General features: G+C 32.0%; 1 protein-coding gene across 2 annotated transcripts in view; it reads left to right on the top strand.

The window, feature by feature from the left end:
- The first annotated feature begins 291 nt into the window (after positions 1 to 291).
- The window catches only part of LOC117168729 (Sjoegren syndrome nuclear autoantigen 1 homolog), a 26,671-nt gene continuing 11,992 nt past the window's right edge, over positions 292 to 14,970 (top strand). The window contains exon 1 of one of the 2 annotated variants that reach the window (XM_033354470.1): positions 292 to 449. Coding sequence is in view for 1 of the 2 variants with exons in the window: in XM_033354462.1 (XP_033210353.1) it covers positions 8,515 to 8,566 (52 nt within the window). In the remaining variant the exon portion in view is untranslated. Of the gene's footprint in view, positions 450 to 8,366; positions 8,567 to 14,970 lie in introns of those variants that run through there. The other variant, XM_033354462.1, reaches the window with a different exon arrangement.

Genomic DNA, 14,970 nt, shown 5'->3' with positions numbered 1-14,970 from the left:
CACGCATAAGTATTTCTACTTCTTTCGGTGGGTTTTTAGTGGTACTAATCGTTGTGAAAAAGAGTTCCACTCAAACACACCAAATTATTTTATTAACGAGACCTTCCTTACATTTTGCCGCCAGAACAGTCCTCTTCCCCCTCCCTGCAAGATGGCGGTCACCGAGGATAATGGAGTCGACAATTGGTGGATAACGTCAAACCAAGCGGTGCTGCTTTTTGATTGGTGCAAATGCGAGGGACTACCAAGTCAACCTAACCATAAGATTAAGCGCACTACGACACTCTCGTCCCGTACTCGTGATAAATAACCTCGTGGCGAGGACGAACAATGGTACTTCTTCATCTATTGAAACAAAAAAAAGGGTAAAGTGAAATAATTGAGATCTGATTGATTGAGAATTCGAGAATAAAACTAAAATGGTCAGGAGAGAAATTATTTACAAAGGGGTAAGTTAATTTTGTATTTTGGCGGAGGGTTTTAACGGCCTATTATTGAAAATAAAATTACCGCCAACACGCTCAGCCAGCCTTCTAAGTTCCACGGAGTGTTCTGGTTCCTATGTTTTATATTTACGTTGTTTAGGATGTTAAAACTTTATTGCGTTCCCTTTTTTGATTTATCGGTAAAATGTCGCGAGTGATAAATTTCTTTCCCTTGTTTCTTAGTGGTCATTTTGTCATTGGATCTCCTTTTTTACCGGAAGTACGGTTTTATTGTGTCGCGCCGCGCCTCGTGGTCGGTATTAATTTCTAGTCTGCATTTTCTGGGAACCGACCATAATTCGTTTAAAGTTGGTAAGATTCGGGTTCTTCCTTTTCTGGCATGCCAACCAGATCATTCCATACTACCCCTCTTCACACACATCCCTTCACTCAATTCTTTCTTTACTCCAATCAAGTTCCCTCCTGTAGCTCTACCCTTCTTATTGTCTCTAGTTGTCGGTTTAGCACTCCAAATAAAATCTTCATCCAGTTTGATTTTGAAGTCAGGGGTACTCCCCTGCTCTAGCCAGGTTTCTTGAAATATAACCGCGTCATATTCTCTTCAAAATTCTACCGAGCCCAATACATTTCTTCTCCCCGAGATGTTCCATGGCAAACATTTAATTATTTTGCACCCTACCTCTTCGAAATCTACTGATTTCCTTCACTCCTTTCTCATCCCAGAAGAACGCCCGATCTACAATTCTCCACTTCATGTAGCTCCAGCTTCCATCTGCTCCTTTACGATGGTATCTTTTAACTTTTCCAATTATCCATTTTTGTACCTTGATTTCTCTTGTAGTTAGATCGTCGTCTACCGTGATGCAGGTGCCTTTTAGCCGTTTCTTGACCCTCATTAATCGAACTTTTTCCTCCCGTGAGAACAATCTCATTAGGACACCCCCTCCTATTATTCTCGTTTCTTTAATGTACATTTTTATTCCCGTCAGATTACAGAATACCATCTGCATTTCGTTCACCTTCGTGCGCCCGCCTGTGGCTCTAAAACCACCCACTTTTATCCAGTTTTTCCTTTTTCTTCTCTCTCCTAATTACCACACTAATTCTCTAGCTGAAAGTCTGTCTGGAATTGTTTAATTTTCGTTCTCACTGCTGTTGTTCAATTCTTCTTCCTTATCAAACTCTAGACTGGTTGCCACTCTCTCTTACTGGTCCACTCCCCATCACTCCATTGTTTATATACAAATTTTGCTGTGCCCCCTGTTGTTTATCTGGCTGCCCTCCGCACTCAAGATTATTTTCTTTGCTGCTTATTTTCTTGAAATCTTCAATTTTATTTTCAAGCCTAGCGATTCTTTCTCTCAGCTTAGTATTTTCATCCTGCCATTTGACTTCTCTTTCCTTTGATCTAGATAGAGCTGACATTGTAGCTTCCTCCCTAATGGCCTTTTCCTCGCCTTCTTCTCGATCTAGTTCTCCTTTCCCGCTATATTCCAGGGTTCCACTTACTTCCCTTTTCATAAATTCACTGAGTCCACCCATTAAAAATCTATCTAGCTCCTCTTTACCTCTTTTTAACTCAAGAGTCTAAAATGCGAAAGAAAGTTTTCTCTGAAGCATTCTCGTTTCCTGGTTTTTCTGGAGCTTCGTCTTCTTCATCAGACAGGATTTTCCCACTGAAAGAGTCTTCCTCGTCTATCGATTATTCACAAAGCTCCTTTCCATCCTTCTTATTCTTAGATGTTATATTTGGAGAACTTAATAATATCTTAATTTTTTCCCTCTCGTTATTGGCATCTTCTCTTCCTTTCTTTCACGAAGCTCGGAACTTATCCAAACTTCCGGTGGCTTTGCTAGTTCGCTGTTTTTCGAGTTCCTGGTTGCTAGGCCTCCCTCGTCCTCTCCTTTTCCCTGGTGTTTTGCCGATGCGGGGCTCTTGTTGACTGGTTTGATTGCCATTTTTCCGCTGGAGGCGTTGCTTGTATATCCCTCTTCTTCAGCTACTTCCGGTGCCTGAACTGCGTGAACTAATACACTAACTAATTTTTCCCTCTCACTGCACATAACCTCATCATTCTTCATGATTTTTCCCGACCACTTTTTACATCACTCCTATTACAAAATTGTGGATAACACTCTCCTAGAGACTTTGTCCATTAATGTTTTGAAAAAATGCAAATTCAACGAGTCCGCGAGTGTATGCTACTAAAATCGCGACGATTTCCTCTCAATGGGACGCGTTGCACCTGGCCCACTCAAGCACCAAACCGGAAGCTGATAAAAAATTAATTGAAAACCAAAAAACGAATTTCCTATCAAACTGCTGAAGCTTCAATTTGCATTGGAGTAAAGAAAGAATTGAGTGAAGGGATGTGTGTGAAGAGGGGTAGTATGGAATGATCTGGTTGGCATGCCAGAGTAGTGATAGAGCAGGGAGGAAGTGATTGGGATAGAGGGGATTTTGATAGAGGCTATTACAGGGTTAGAAACTCAGAAGACAAGGTATTAAACGCAGAGAGTAAAAAGTTATAAGAATTTTGTGAAGAGAAAGGGCTTAGAATATTAAACGGTAGATTACAGGGAGACATGGAGAGAAAGTGGACACGTATCTGCGGAGACGGGGGGTCGGTTTTAGACTCTGTAATTTTTTTAGAAAAGAGTGGAGAATGTCCAGTCAAAGAAATTAAAGTCCAGGTCAGAACGGAATCTGACCATCTTCCAGGCAGTTTCTCTTTAGAATTAGACAACACTATTTACAACAGGGAAACCTTTTTAACCAAAGAAAATAGGGAAATGACAACCCGTTTAAAATGGAAAAAGGATAAGGAAGAGGATTATGAAAAGGAAATGGAAAAATTGTGGGAGGAGAGCAAAGAAGATAAGGACTGGGAGGTTAGATGGGTAAGCTTCAGGAAATGCAATTGAAAGGCAGCAAAAGCGTTAGGATTACTATCAAAACATGGAAAAAGGGATATAAAGCTTCAGAAAATGGTAATTGAAAATGAATTGTCTTAAAAAATACCCTCTATAAAAAGAATGATGGAGAAAGGGACAAACTAACAGAGGAAAAGAAGAAACTTAAAAGATTATACGCAAGAAAGGGAAAGGAGAAACGGGAGGAAAAGTGGAAAAAGGTTGAGGAAAATAGATGTATGGGAAGCATCTGGCAGGCGATAGGAAACTTAAGGCCGAGAAAAAAGAGAAAGAGGGTAAGGAAAATAGGAACAAAAGGATGGCTAAACCATTTTAGAAGCCTACTAGAGATAGGAAAAGAAAAAGTAATTAACTCTGCCATAAATAGATCTGATATAGAGTCAGAGATAGAGAAAAAAGAGCACCAGCAGGAAGACAAGTGGGAAATTTTAGTGAAGAAGAAGACGACAAACTTAATGGCGACATAACTTTTGAAGAAATGGTAAAATGTATTAAGAAAATGAAGGTTGGGAAAGCTCCAGGAGAAGATGGGACCCCTATTGAATTTATTCAGGGAATTCCAAAAGTATGGGCTCTAGAGTTACATAAAATAATAAATGGATTCTGGACAACGGCGAAAACAGCGGAAGGCTAGGAAAAAGAAGGAATAATTGCGATATTGATAATGTTAGTTATTAGAACATTATAAATTTGGTGAATAAAGATTAAAGTTTATGTAGATGTTAATTTAAAGTCTAAATCCGTGCCAAAACACAAGTAATGTCTACGGCGATATCTAAATGATAATTAACATCAAATGTAGCTATAACTGTTAAGGCTACAAAACTGTAATTTAATATAAAGGGAGCGAATTTAGAATGTAACGACTAATGTAAAAACCTAAGAAAACGTGTACGTGTGAGAAATAAATTCTATTCTATTCTATATTTTTTATCAGAATTTAACTTTTTTGGTTAATTTAATACTTCAATTTTCTTAAAAATTCTTAAGTTTTAAAATAAAAAAAGACTTATTTTCTACGATAAAAGGATAATTCTTATCAAAAAATATAATAGTTGATATTCCGAACAAAAAATGTTTTTATTATTAATTGAATATGACATGGATTTTTAACCAAATAAGATTTTATTTTAAAAAGAAAAATATTTCAACCAAATTGTTGAATTTTCTACCATAATATCATTTTCAAAAAAAAAAGTTGCATTTTTCTGAACAAAAAAAGTAATTTATAATTAAAATGATACATTTTCAAACCAGAAAGATGAATTTTAAACAAAATAGTTAAAATAATAATCAAAACAGATTTTTCAGTCAATAAAATTCTTAACCAATTAATAAAATTGGTAAGCAAAAAATAATTTGAATTTTTTCAACACTTTTTTCAAATTGTGTATTAACTTGTATTAAGATGAATTCTAATTCAAAATTTACTACCAGGCAGATTAATTTGCATATAAATAGATAATATTAATCCATAATATTAAATTTTAATGCATATTTACTAATTTTATTTTTTAAAAATTAATCTATTAGTTATTATTATATTACTTACCTAAGCAGTTGGCAAAATTCGAGGCTAGAATTAGAGGTTTCAATGAACTACTTTGAAGAATTTTGTAGAATAAATAATTAAACGGTAATCACAATCCAACGCAAATTGTGCCGTTTCATTTTGATTAACTCCATTGGATTTTCCTTGTTCCAGTATTGGCTTCTTTGGTGTCTCACTTATATTTCGAAATATTTTGGAATATCAAAAAATATTTGAGGTTATGAAGAATGTCAAGAATAGCAGGAATATTGAAAGCATACGGGTATGGGAATATTTAGTGAATGTATCAGAAATATTGGAGTGATCGACGATTATATCAGGAACGCAAAAATATGTACCCCTTTGCTATCGGCTCCCACTGGAAGCCTATCCAGATTTTATGTGGGTCAGCCAAGAATTAAAAAAATTGATTTATCTTTAGTGAGAATTTTATAGAAATATGTACAATATTTCGATGGTAAATAAAATCAACTAATAAGAGAAGTAACATGTAAAAATATTTAAAAATTGGTCATTAATCTACTTTAGTAAATAATTTAATTGAATATTAGTTGTATGTCAATATTTGTTTTAATGCGCTGTTTCCAACTTTTCACTAAATTTAATCACATATGACTAATAATGAGTCGAATTTTTTGAATAAATTAAATTATTACCTTGTCTGTGTGACCATCCAGATCGTTCGATTCAGAGATTGTGGTAAAGAGCTGAAAAATTAACAAGTTGCAATGTGCCTTAAAGAGACCGGATAGGAACCGGGTAAAAAACTGTATCCTTATTTTAATTTCTGGTTCCATTTGCTAGATACGAACCGGGTAGAACCAGGTAGCCGGTACACTTTCACTAAATAATTTACAAGTGTCCATATGCCTTAAAGAGACCGGATAGGAACCGGGTAGAAAATTAGATATCCTTGTTTTAATGTCTGGTTCCTTTTGCCAGATACGAACTGGGTATTAGGTGCAATTGCACTTAATAATTCACAAGTGGCCAGGTAACTTAGAGAGACCGGATAGGAACCGGGTAGAAACATATATCCTTATTTTAATTTCTAGTTCTACTTGTCAGATAGGAACCTGGTTGGACCAAGTAGCCGGTACATTATCACTTAACAATTCACAGGTGGTCGAGTGCCTTAGACAGACCGGATAGGCACCGGGTAGAAAAGCATATCCTTTTTTTTTAATTTCTGGTTCCATTTGCAAGATAGGAACCGGATAGAACCAGGTAGCCGGTAGACTTTAAATTAATCATTTACAAGTGGCCATGTACCTTAAAGAGACCGGATAGGAAACGGGTAAAAAGTATATCCTTATTTTAATTTCTGATTCCATTTACCAGATAAGAACCGGGTAAAATCAGATAGCCGGTACACTTTCAATAAATAATTTACAAGTGACCCTATGCCTTAAAGTGACCGGATAGGAACCGGGTAGAAAATTATATAACCTTATTTTTATTTCTGGTTGCTTTTGCCAAATACGAACCGGGTAGCAGATGCACTTGCACTTAATAATTTACAAGTTTCCAGGCACCTTAGAGAGACCGGATAGTAACCGGGTAAGAAATCACATCCTCATTTCAATTTCTAGTTCTATTTGCCAGATAGGAACCTGGTTGGACCGGTTTGCCGGTACAACTCAGATATTAAAACAACAAAAATACGAAAATTATGGCAATTTTTATGTCATGTTTTAGTATTAAATGCAAATAAAAAAAATTAAGTAAACTTACATATTTTCTTAAAGTTAGATTTCTGGAGCAGGGAAAATGACATTTTGTAAGATTGAGTTATTTCTTATTTTAATTTGAAAAAATGGTTCATATTTATAACATGGCCTTAGCTAAACTGTAGAAGGAAGCCGTAATTTCCTTTGACTTTCGAAAATGCTTCTTACGCTTTACAGCTGTTAAAAAACTCATATACCACTAAATTGACAGATATTTTTAAAAAATGCAACACTTCAGGAGACATTTGTCTAGATCTATAAGGAAATTTAGGAAATTTTTGTTTTTAAGTTTTCATAAGGAAATTTCTTTTCAGAATTTTTATTTCTTTAACCAGAAAAAAATAGTAAGGACATATTCAACCACAATTCTGGTTGATTTAACCAGACAATTTTTTTAGTTTATTTAAATTTAAATAAAACTTTACTGAATCTTCAAATTCACTTTTCTACTAATTTCCAAAAAAAAATTATAACTTAAATAAAAAATAAACTTTTTAATTCAAAATTGTTATTACTATTTTATACTAACATCTTTGCTACATTTTGGGCATAATTTTGATTTCAAAAAGTCTTAGAGTTTTCGAATTCATTCAAGACCTTTTCTACTCAATTAAAATTATTTTTCCATTCACTTATAAATTAAAATTAGATTATTACCATTTTCGATATCAATTGCACTATAATTCGGCGCGACCGAATATATGGTTGCCTGTATCGCCACTACAAGTATGTGGAGAAACCAATCGGTACATATCACGCCTCTACAAGTATGTGGCCTATCTAAAAACAATATATATATATATGTGCAAGACCACAAACTTACCTGTCACGCTAACTACCGGTATGTGGTGCAACTAATCTCATGCCGTATCTAGGACCTAATATTTTTGGTGGAGGGAAACGGGCACCGCAGAACGTAAAGTTCTATTTACGCGTAAATTACAACGTATAAGAACCTAGTCATGTAAAATAACTAGTAATTTACCGTAAAAACCACGTAAATTACCTAGGGTATTTTACTTACCAATCCCTGAAGTTACGCGAGAATACGCGGAATAAACATGGCTGAAAACTGGGAATGGTCTGGGATTGGTAAGAAACTAACCCCTTTTCCAGCTCGCCCAATATGAAACTTAGAAAACTTGCAAGGTTTCGCGTAGGAATAGAAGCAGCTTTAAAAATATCACATTATTTACTTTACGCTAAAAACTTTCCTGAATTTTATGGACAGTTTTTGAAATAAATACTTACTGTTTATTTCATGTTAATATTTTAATTATTTATATTTATTCAAATAAAATCATTTTATTTTTTAAGCTTTTGCAGTATTGCAGGAAAATTATACGTCGGGTTGTGAACATTTTCTAAAATTATTTTAATGCTCATAAAGTTTTCCATATTTTAAATGTACCACTTTGAATAAAAGTTTAAGGTGTTATAGTTAATTTTCGATCATTAGGTACATTTTTTGCAGTAATAAATATTTTCAAAATATACCGAATGATGGAAAATTAACCATAACGTTATAAAATTATCTAAATACTTGAAAAAATAACAAAAAAACACTATAATTGATCTCATAAATTCTCTAAGCTTTGGTAACATATCGGCATGTTACCGGTCATATTACCCGATTTTAAATTTCCGAGAATTTAAAAACTAACTCAAGTGCTCTTAATGCTAGTTCCAAAACTTTGCTAGTTCGTGGTCTCCGTTTTATTTGACACCACATTCAAAATTGTTAGTAAACATCGTAAATATTTCTCTTTAGAAATGTTTGAAAATAGATAGTCTAGTCATTCTCAGACGTGTGCAGATTCTGATTGAATGCTGAAATATTATATATTCCATTATGTCACAACACGGTGCTGCTCTACAAACTTATAACCAGGAACTAGTGAAATGTAAGTTATTGGAATTCTAACCTCTTTTACGTAGGTACACCGCAGCTAAATAAACAATTTCTACTCAATATATTAGATTCCTTACTACTTCAAGTCTTTTTTATTGCATTTTTTTGATTTTTAAATTATATGTATGGTTTTTATATCGATTGCAATGTCTTTCTGAACAAATGTAGCATTATTTCTGTTAACAGTTTTCTGACAAACTCTTGACAGACCTCAAATAATTTCTGCGTATTCTAAGTTATTACCAAAATTCGCGATAGCGAATCACCACTAAGTACATCCATAAGGTACCAAAAATTCGTATATGGAAAAATCTCGAGCATTTAAGATCTTTTATTATTGGCGCAATTCTCAACCGATTTCAATGAAATTTTCCAGCTGACTGACCAACCGTTAAAAAATTAATTTTAAGAAGAATTTATTTTGAACCAATAAATATAAAAAATTCCATTATTTTCACTCATTTTTAATATTTTGCGTATTTAGTATGAAAGGTGAAAATTTGGAGATTAGATAAATTGTAAAAATTCTTAAACTATCCAAAAATTGAAAACTATTGAAACATTTATCGAGAATATGTTGTCACAGACTTATAATTAAAATTTGGTTCAATTCTTTTGGACAGATTTAGACCATAGATTTGGGCAGTTGGTAAAAACAGAAAAAAAAAATCAAAAGTTTATTGCACTCCCAGTAGTGCACTTGGGAAAAAATTTACGAAAAAACAATCTAAAAATAAGTAATATATATTTAATATGATCGTTCAAATTATAAGGGTACTTATCAGGGTGGCACAATTTAATTAAAACCCCTGGAATTTACTTCTGATCGGCGAAAAATTTAAGTTTTCATTATTTTAATAATTTTGGTAAATTTAGCAAAGTGATTTCTACTTCATCTACTGTCGTAGGGCATATAAGTGTGTTTATTAGATGACGGACTTATTGACGCTTTATGAATTTTTCAGATTATCTCAGTTTATTTTTAATTGAATCATAATTTATTATTGAATTTTTATTATTTTCCATTGTAAGAAAAACCTTTTGCAATTTTTTCTCTGAAATTTTTTTCGCGTACTTAAGTTTGATAATCGAATTGATGATATTTCAAACATACGGAAACAATAATTTTTCAAAAAATGGATTTATCACGTTTTATTCACTTACACCTCATTTATCCTAACTTGGACATGGAATTTTAGAAAATAATTGTTTTTATTTTCGGACAGGCAGTTTCCGTAAAGAATATTTCACTTTGAAGCGGGGAATTTTTGACATGAAATAAGAATTCTCTAAATGAATTATAATTTGAATTTAAAAGAATTTAAAATCCCTGTTCCAAGTAAAAGTTTGTCACAGTATGAAAGTTCCCTCTACAAATTTTAGATAAAGAAAGTACTTTAAGTAATTTTTAGACTAGTATTAGAACTTCAAAGTAGAAACATTGCTGAATTACAATAGAAAATTTCGTGAAATTCCTCGTTACGAATTAATTTTTCTTTAGTTAAAAATTCAACTGCTTGCCTAAAAAACATTTCTTTTCTTTAATTATTTTTTTATTTATTTAAGGTTCATCATTTTAAATGGAAAGTTATTTCTGATTAATAATGTGACAACATTGTCGAAAATAATTTTTTTTATAAAAATTTAACAATTCCAGTAGAAAATTTAACTATTTTGTTGAAAATCCGTTTTTTTGTTTTGTTTCTTTATTAAGCATTAGATTTTTAACATAAAATTGAACCACTCTGTTTCATTTCACGTTATTTGTGAATACTTCGCCTTTTTGTAGAAAATTAATCTTTATGGTTAAAAATTCATCTTTTTGGTATAAAATTCAACTATTCCAATTTGAGATGTCATTTTAGCTGCAAAATCACTATTTTGATTGAAAATTAATTCCTTTGAATGAAAATTTGGATGTCCATTTTTGGTTGAAAATTAATCTTTTCTTGTTCAAAATGTAAGTATTTGAATGAAAATTTGTCTTTTTTAATTGAAAATTCAACAATTTCGTTGAAAATCCACATATTCCGCTAAAAACCCATTTTTTTGTAGAAAATTATATTTTTCTTTGTAAGTTAAATTTCTTATTTAAAAATTCTCCTTTTCGGTTAAAAATGAAAGTATTTTAGTTATATATTTATTATTTTAGTTGAAAATTCATCTTCTTGGATGGTAATAAAATTGCTTGGATAAAAGATTAACTTTTTTGTTGAAAATTAATTATTGTTTAGTTGACGATTCATCATTTTAATTAAAAATTCATTTCTTTAGTTAAAATATGCGCTATTTTACTGAAAACTTCTTTTTTCTTTCGATAAAAAGGAATCTTTTTGCCGAAAATTTAACTTTTTTATTTCTTGTTTTGTTGAAAATGATTATTTGTTTGAACTAAGAACGTATCTATTATTCCAGTTGAATATTCCATAATTTTAGTTAAAAATTCATCTGTTTTGTTAAACATTAATTTTTTAACTGGAAATTTAATTATTAAAGGTTTAGTTAAAAAATTATTATTTTTTAGTTAAATATTTATATTTTTGGTAGAAATCAATCTCCATGGTTGAATATTCATCTCGTTGGTCCAAAATTCAACTACTCTAGATACAGATTCATCATTTTAGTTGAAAATTTATCTTCCTGGCTTAAAATTAAACCATTTCAGTTAAAGATTTACAATTTTAGTTGAAAAATTCCTCACTTTGTTTGGAAATGTAAATATTATTTTGGAATTAGTTCTTTTTTTTAAGTTAGTTTTTTTCTGTGGAAAATATTTTTTTTTCAACAGAGAATTTAACTTATTCCAATTCAGCATTCCATAGTTCTAGTTGGAAATTCATCTGTTTGGTGAAAAATTAATTTTTTGTTGTTCAAAATTCAACTTTCAGTTGAAGATTAATTTTTTTAGTTGAAAACTCATATTTTCCGTTTAAAATTCAACTATTTCAGTTGAGCATTCATCATTTTAGTTAAAAAATCATAACTTAGGTTGAAAATTGAACTAATTTCTTGAAAATCCGTTATTTTTTGTTTGAAAATTAATTTTTTAAACAAAAATTTAACAATGTCATTTTGTTAAAAATTGATATTTCTTAGAGCAAAATTTATATATTTATTTCAAAATTGATTTATTTTGTAATTTTTTGCTCTGTTGCGTGAAAGGATGTTTTACATGAACGTCATAAATTAAAATAAACCGAGAAACTTGACCGGGACAATACCGGGAATTGGAAATCTTCCGCTGAATCGCCACCCTGCTTATGATCGGTTCTAGTTGATGAAATATTCGCATTTTTCGGAGTCAGCGTCAAAATTGTTATTTACAAGTTGGATTGAGGGATGCTACTAGGATCTATAATGATTATTTAGTAAGAGACGAATGAAATAACAAAATTTAATTTAAAATTAAATTAATTGAACGTATATCTGAAATTGAAGTTGGGAAAGTAATTTTACACAAAAAAAATCATATTAAAATATAATGAGAAACGTTGTTTATAAAGCATCAAATACAAATTTTTAAGGACATTTCCGACATTCTAAAACTGGACGGGATTGCATTTATAATTAAGAATATGATTTAAAAAATTGCTGGAAATGAGTGTCTACTTGTACAATATAATCCGCACAAACTTTAGAATGTTTAAAATGGCTTTTTAAAAACTTTTCCAAGAATTTCTATAGAATACGTAATAGAAAATATTTAACTATATGCACATATGAAAAGGGCTCTTATAGCCGGTGCTAGTTTAAGAGATATTCTCCTTTTCCTCAGTCATGTCAAAATAATTCCTTTCGAATATGAGAGGGGGTCTTCGTGTTCGATGCGTTTTTCTCGAAAAGTGGGTTTTCGAAGTTGCAACTTGAAAAATGCCCCGGCGACTAATTTATTCAGTCTACATGGGTTTGAGACCCCACAGTTTGTATTAGAGTCCAAGTTTATAATTCAAATATTTTTAGTCCTTCATGTAAATCCTGAAGAGCAATATTAGGGTGTTTCTTATTCATAGAGTAATTTAAGAAAATTCTTTTCCTCCTACTAGAAGAATTGGTTTGTATGCCCTCCAAAAAAGAAATTACCCCAAATTGTAACCGAATCCGTTAATATTTACCCACTAAACATGGTCCTTGAAATTTCCTATGGGATTTACGTGGGAGAAATCACGCAAAAACTTGGTAATTTTAACAATCAAAAATATTGAAAAAATAAAAAGGTGGCCAATTAAAAAAAAAATCAAATTACTACAGGAATCCAAGTAATACTTTTCAAATTAAGCAGACGAAGAAATGTTGGTTAAAAAACTATAACACAATTCGAGAATACATTTTTTTTAAATAGCAAATTGCAGAAAGTTAGATTTTAGGGGACATTGTTTGAGTTTTAAATAAAATTATTTGAATATTTGAAAATTTAAGCTGAATAAAATTACATCCAAATAATATTATTATTAATAATATTCAAGACTCCACATAAATAGCACTGTACGTTCTTCTTGCATTTTTCATTAAACAGATACTATTCAAAAATATAAAAATAAATCTCCCTTATTACCTCGAATTATATTATAGGTTCCGAATCAGCATTTTTTTCTGATAAAGTTTGAAAGTATTTGGTTGAAAATTGTAATAATAAGCTTTTTAAATTTTGTATTGGTCGCTTTTTTTTATTTATTCGATCCTTCGAATTTTTTAAATAATCAAATAGTTTTTGTATTACACCCAATAAATAATAATATTAAAATTATTTGTTTGAAAAATGTAAAAATGAGTTTTTCCTAATTTTAAATTGGCCGCCATATTTATTTTGTTTATTTTCAAATTTATCAATTAATTTTTTAAGTCAACGTTTTCCGCCTGAAGTTTGAAAATATAGTGAAGTTTCCTCTATTTCATGTCTCCCGTACACGGCTATTTCGAATTGTGCAGTTCCGTCACCTCCCACCACGGACCCTGTGCGCTCTTCTCCGCGTCAGTGGCTGACTAATTAAAAAAAGACCCGAAGTGCGGGAAACCCTTGTTGGTTTCAATTGACTATTTTAGCATGACGTCGTGGGAATTCAGAAATTTTTGTTGAGAAAATAGTCTAAATATAAAAGTAAATTCTATATGTACGAATAATAATATTTGTCAAGTGTAGAGTGTATTTTCTCAGTCATATTCTATTCTTTCATTGACTGACAACCTTTGAGTGCCACGAAATAAAATTGAATATCTAAAATTTCATGTTAGTGTACCCGATCTGATACACTAACATGAAATTATGGATATTTTTTCTTCTCGAGTGACACAGAAAGGTCATCTATCAACAAAAGGATGGAACATGACTCAGAAAATACATTCTACAGTTGCGAAATATTAATATTCAGACATTTATAAGTTACCTGTATGCTTAGAATATTTTCTCCAAAAATTTGTCTGCACTCCTGTGGCAAGCAGTAGGCTAATCATTCTGATGTTTCCACCTATCCCAGCAGGAGTGCGTCCGCGAATTCATGTTGCAAAACCCACTATTCCGCGAAATATTTTAGTCGTTTTTTGATTATATTATATTGATTTTTAGATGGTAAATTGTCGTACGTGCAGCCTAACGGCCCGCAGTTTTTTCAATTGCGCAATTCGATGCCGTCTAAAGCATAATATTGCGCGATCGACGCATTTCAGTCTCAGCGCACTGCATCTTTTCGCTACGACACTCGTGTTTTTAGGCAATAATCGCAACCGTCTCTCGTCCCTGGAGCTGAGAAACTGCGTGGCCCAGCAGTTCTAGGAATTACTACATTGTGGATTAATACACTGAGAGTCGGGTGTATTTATCTGTATCTATTCGTAGGGTAATGAAAATAACAGAAGCAAAGCTTTGGGAAGTCCAAAGTGGGTTTATGCCAGGAAGGTCATGTACGGATCAAATATTTAGCTTAAGGCAAATAACAGAAAAAAGTTTGAGAGTAGGAAAAAAAGTTTTCTGTGCATTTGTTGACCTAGAAAAAGCTTTTGACAAGATAGATAGAAAAAAACTTTGGGAAGTCGTGAAAGAGTATGGAGTCAATGGATGGATCCTACAAGCTATAAAAACAATATATACAGGTAGAAAATCGAGTGTAAGAGTGAATGGGAAACTGATTGACTGTTTCGACATTATTCAAGGAGTTAGACAAAGATGCGTTATGTCTTCATGGGTATTTATATTATTTATGGACAAGTGTTTAAGAATGGCTCTCTTCGACAAAGAGGGTGTGGATCTTGAAACATTAAGGGTACGTGGGTTAGCGCTCGCAGATGATAAGGTTGTTATGACAGAGTCTATCGAAGACCTACAAATAATGTTGAATAAACTAGATGCAAGCATGAAGAGCATGGGCCTCAAAATTAACGCAAATAAAACAAAAACTATGGTGT

Source organism: Belonocnema kinseyi, chromosome 1 (assembly GCF_010883055.1).
Source record: "Belonocnema kinseyi isolate 2016_QV_RU_SX_M_011 chromosome 1, B_treatae_v1, whole genome shotgun sequence".
Classification (NCBI taxonomy): domain Eukaryota; kingdom Metazoa; phylum Arthropoda; class Insecta; order Hymenoptera; family Cynipidae; genus Belonocnema; species Belonocnema kinseyi.
Note: the sequence above shows the minus strand (reverse complement) of the source record. Positions and strands in the feature narration are given on the sequence as shown.